The 5,000-nt window shown below is 36.8% G+C and overlaps 1 protein-coding gene across 9 annotated transcripts in view; it reads right to left on the bottom strand.

Moving 5' to 3' along the window:
• Positions 1-5,000, bottom strand: part of LOC119596143 (protein nervous wreck-like) — a 65,749-nt gene that overhangs the window by 13,080 nt on the left and 47,669 nt on the right. For 8 of the 9 annotated variants that reach the window (XM_037945303.1, XM_037945305.1, XM_037945309.1 and 5 more), the window contains exons 17-18: positions 4,396-4,452; positions 347-497 (exon numbers count right to left, since the gene is read on the bottom strand). In XM_037945303.1, coding sequence (XP_037801231.1) covers positions 347-497; positions 4,396-4,452 — 208 coding nt within the window. The remainder of the gene's footprint in view (positions 1-346; positions 498-4,395; positions 4,453-5,000) is intronic. The other variant, XM_037945307.1, reaches the window with a different exon arrangement.

The raw sequence follows: 5,000 nt of genomic DNA, 5'->3' as shown, positions 1-5,000 counted from the left end.
GTGTGTGTGTGTGTGTGTGTGTGTGTGTGTGTGTGTGTGTGTGTGTGTGTGTGTGTGTGTGTGTGTGTGTTGTTATCATTATCATTATTACTTAATTTCATCATTATTACTATCACTTACATCATTTTATTACTACTACCATTGTTACTTAACACCATTCCTATCATTGTCACTATCATTATCACCATCAATTTCCTATTAACATTACCCGATACTCTCATTATTAATGACATTATCATTATTGCAATCACTATTATCATCATCACCACAACAATTTTCCAGCATAATTCCATACTGCCTTAATTCCTAGAGCAGACAAACAACAACAAACCCCGTCTTCACTTACGTCCGTGGGAGGAGGAGGAGTCAACAGGCAGAGACAACGTCGGCAAGTTGATAGGGGCCTTCTCCAGGGTATCGGCAGGAGGCGCCGGTGGGGGGAGGTCAGGGGGAGGCTCGCTGGGGAAGTCCTCTGTGGTAGGGTATTCCTCACCACCCTGTAGGAAACGAGAGTATAAGTACGCTGTTTCAGTTGTTAAAGAAGGGGCACTGCTATGGAATCCGAACGGGGGGAGGAGGAGGAGGGGAACTTTTTTCTTTCTTGATTTTTCTTTTCTTTTTTCTTTTTTTTTTCTTTTACATTATTTTTTTCTTCTTCTATTTTTTAATGAAATCTTCTAAATCAGATTTTTCATATTTCGTCAGCTGAATATATTATTATTCTCTCTTTGTGTTTGTTTTTCTTTCAAAGGGTACGATTAATTTTATTGTTCATATGAGTGTGGGGGAAAATGATGGGAAGGAGTTCACTCTTTTATTGAAATAAATCTTTATAGTTCATATAACGTAGAAAGCAGTTTATTTGAATTTGTAAGAAATGTGTGTGTGTGTGTGTGTGTGTGTGTGTGTGTGTGTGTGTGTGTGTGTGTGTGTGTGTGTGTGTGTGTGTGTGTGTGTGTGTGTGTGTGTGTGTCTTTACGTCTGAGTCTCCATCTGTGCGTGTGTGTACGTGTATTTACCTGTATATTTGCATCCACCGACTGTTGTCTCAGACCTCATAAGCCATGCGAAAACCAGACATCCATTTAAAAGAAATAATTTTTGTTTAACGAACACTCCAAAAAAATATATGAACACACAGTGACCGGGAATAAAATGTGAAACAATGCTTGCAAACAAATGTATTCAAGCACACAAAAAGGACACACACAAGAGACATTTATACATGGTGTGCAAACGTATGTTCTGCTTATGTAAAAATATGTTTGTATTTATGTGTGTATGTATACATGTACGTAAATTCTACGCACATTCGCGTATTGTGTAGTATTTAGGATTTATTAGCTATTGGGCTTTGCAATTTACAAGACTACAAAAATATTCGCTCTTTTTTATATATTATGAATGATTTTTTTTATTGTAATGGGAGCAGGACTGTATAGCCGTTCCTCAGAATTTTGCTTCGCGTTTATGGGTAACTAATTTCTTTGTTACAGCGATCTTGTAAAATATCCAAAGGTGATGAGTTTCAATATGACCCACATTCACGTGAAATCCAATTCAATCTTACCCCAAATTTATATCGGTTCTATTTGTCTTTATGCAGATGTTCGTATTTGTAACTGAAAATGTAACTGTGGCAGCCATGATTTGCAGAAATGTAACTTTGTCACACATGTTAAAAATGGCCTTTCCATTCCTCTTTTATTTATCTACCTTTTCAGTTGTTGAATGAGTCTTCACTATCCCAATACAAATTCATATAAATTCTCAATACAAACATCAGTCACTGCTAAATCCGTCTACAACGGCGCATTTTACAAACACGATGGCATGTATTAGAAACGCCCACATTCCCTGATGATTGCCATTGATAATTACATAATTTAATTTTTTTTCCTCCATCCTTTGAGGGTTTTTTTAACTCCTCAGAAATGTGAATACTGATCTATGACAACACAGGTTTTTGGTAAGGCGCGAGGCTGACTTGACCTCACATTCTAGCAGAGAAACTTGGCATGATCAGATCCTCCGACACTAGGAAATGTCTTTCCAGGCCATCAATTAGCGTCGATAGAAGAGGGAAATCTCAGCTATTTGACTGATTCTCCAAGGAACAAGAACCCCCTATAGACGAAGATCAGTACCACGGTGTGTGCAAGGGCCTTGCAGATTACTGGGACGTTTTCGTTGTTGTTTCATAAGCAAATAACACTCTGCTCCTATGCGTACTCGTAGATTTTTCATACCCCTTGTAATGGCAAAATCGATATAGCATCAAATAACGCTGCCAATCAAGAGTCGGCTCATTAGGACAATGGTAAGCGCAGCGCCAGAGAAACTAGCAAGACAACAGTTGTTTTTGCTTGTAACATCACACCAGCAGGTTAACGGCAATCTTAACTCTTAAGAAGCAAGAAGAGCCTGCATTATAGCCCCATGGAAGGCAAAGGGGGTTAAGTGTCTCAATATGCGGTTTGAAGTCGAAGGACACCTTGTGTGTATTGCGAAAGAAGGTTTGTCAATGTGATGAAATTCAGGTGTTGTAAGTGAACGAATGTGTCAGTAAGTTGGTCCTGTTAAGGTGATGGGAAGCATGCTGTCGAACTATGTAGTGTTCAGAAACGTAGTACTATCTCTTATGATTCTCCTTCTAGATCAGAGATACATAATTGATTTTTTTACTGAGTCTCATATACAGGCATATCTTCTAGAATAATGCCATAGCTCTATATCAAGCACATCAGTCTATGATTTCATAAATAAAGGAAATGCTGTATTCTGCCATGTCATGTTTGACACAGGGAAAAGAGTCACGTGGCTAACTTCCAACAGCATTAAATCAGATCCAAAGCTATCACGTTACGGTAAAAGGTATGGCTGTACTATTTCAGGAAACACTGTAATGGCTCCTATGGTTAAGGTACAGTAATGTTTGCGCTACAGAGACACTACACACTGTATTATCTAAGGTTCTTGCTAAACCACATGGATCTTAGCTACTGTACTCTCCAGTCAGGATCGTTTCTTTGCCACATAGCAACATGGTCTAATCTGGATTTTTATTTATTCGTGTTTATTTAACTACTTCTGTCTCCTTTATCATTAAAGAATTTTATCTGGTCTCCTCTTTTACGTATGTAAAGATTTGAAATATAAAAATAAGTATTACTATTTTTGTGACTGATTCAGGATTGGTAGATATAGACAAAGAGTTTTAAAATGAAAGCTAGAATTGTAACTGAAGTCATGAAATGCAAATAACTTTGAACTTGCATTCAGTTTAAACAGACTCTATGTAATGAATATATAATGCACACAAACATATTAGAAAAAAAAACTTCATATGAATTAAAAGAAAGCAATTTATTACACAAAAATAACTGATGATTCTAATGATTTAAAGATAAATCGCATTTTTCCCCTCATATATAAACAAGCAATAGAACAAATTTACGAAAAAATTGCTAAAAAAAAGCAAAAGAAGTTACATTTAGACTTAAATCGCCATTTAAATTCTTTATTTAAAAAAACGTGAACAAAAAAAACTTTCTGACCAAGAAAAGACCACGAAGAGAGATAAAAAAAAAAAAAAAAAAAAAAAAAAAAAAAAAAATATATATATATATATATATATATATATATATATATATATATATATATATATATATATATATATATATATATAAAAGAAAACGAGAGAAGCACGATCATAAAGCTCACATGCTTGGTAAAAGGCTGTTGGAGAAGTACACACACATTCCTCTCTTTTTAAAATTTCTTTATCAGTATGGTTTCAGAGCATTGATCACTTTGACTGCTATAGCGACAACTCTCTGTGATGGAAGGTAAGGAATATATATATATTTTTTTTAAAGAAAAGTGAACGAAAGGAACAACAGAAAGAGAAATAAAAACTACAAATGGGTCGAGGGGACGAAGCAAAGCTTGTTAAAGAGCCGGATAGAGAAAAGAAGAAAAACAAATTAAATCAATAAATGAAAATAGAAACACAGATCTCAAGCTAAAGTTTCTATTTTTTTTTCTTTCTTTTTAATGGGGGTGAAAGGTGAATGTTTCCATCAAACATATACATATTGTTAAAAAAAAGAAAAAAAAGAAAGAAAGAAAAGAAAGAAAGAAAAAAAGAAAAAGAAAAAAAAAAGAAAAAAAAAAAAAAAAAAAAAAAAAAAAAAAAAAAATATATATATATATATATATATATATATATATATATATATATATATATATATATATATATATATATATATATATATAAAGGGTATAGATAAAAAAAGGAGACAGAAAAAGGAGAGCTCTGCACTGTAGGTTCAAGCTATGGCTCAAGCTGCTTGGGGTAAAGGCCTTAGTGACGATGCGGATGAGGATGCCCACCTCGATGCTGTAATCGATGGAAGAGAATGAAACAGGAGCCGCCATTTCTTCCTCGGTCTTGGCGGGAGAGATAAAAGGACTCAGCGTAGTTACTCTTTTGAGTTTTTTCCTTTTTTTTTTTAAGATGAGGTGAAAAGGGTGGGTGGGTAGGAGGGAGGGAGGGCGAGAAAGTAGGAGGGGTGAGAGGGCGGGGGTTGAGAGGGCAGGGGGTGAGAGGGCAGGGGGTGAGTGGGGAAAGAGGTGGCGGGGGTGAGCAGGTGGGGGTGGGAAGGGGGATAGAGAAAGAGAGAAGGAGCTGGGAAAGAGAGAGATGCATAGGGGGAGAGACGAAGGGGGGAAGAGAAAGAGAGATGTAGAGAGGGATGGGAAGAGGGAGATAGAGAGATATAGAGAGGAGGAAGGGAAGAGGGGGGGGGAGAGGTGGAGGGAGGAAGGTGGGAAGAAAGAGAGCAAGAGGAGGGAGAGAGGAGGGGAGTCGGAAGAGATGGACAAAGAGATGCATGGATGGAGGGAAGGAAAGGAAATAGATAGATAAAGAGATGGAGGGAAAGGAAGGAAAAGAGAGATGGAGAGGAGGGCAGGAGAAGGGAGAGAGAGAGAGAGAT

The sequence above is a fragment of the Penaeus monodon genome, chromosome 37 (genome assembly GCF_015228065.2).
Source record: "Penaeus monodon isolate SGIC_2016 chromosome 37, NSTDA_Pmon_1, whole genome shotgun sequence".
Taxonomy (NCBI): Eukaryota; Metazoa; Arthropoda; class Malacostraca; order Decapoda; family Penaeidae; genus Penaeus; species Penaeus monodon.
This window is presented reverse-complemented; position numbering and strand designations above follow the sequence as displayed.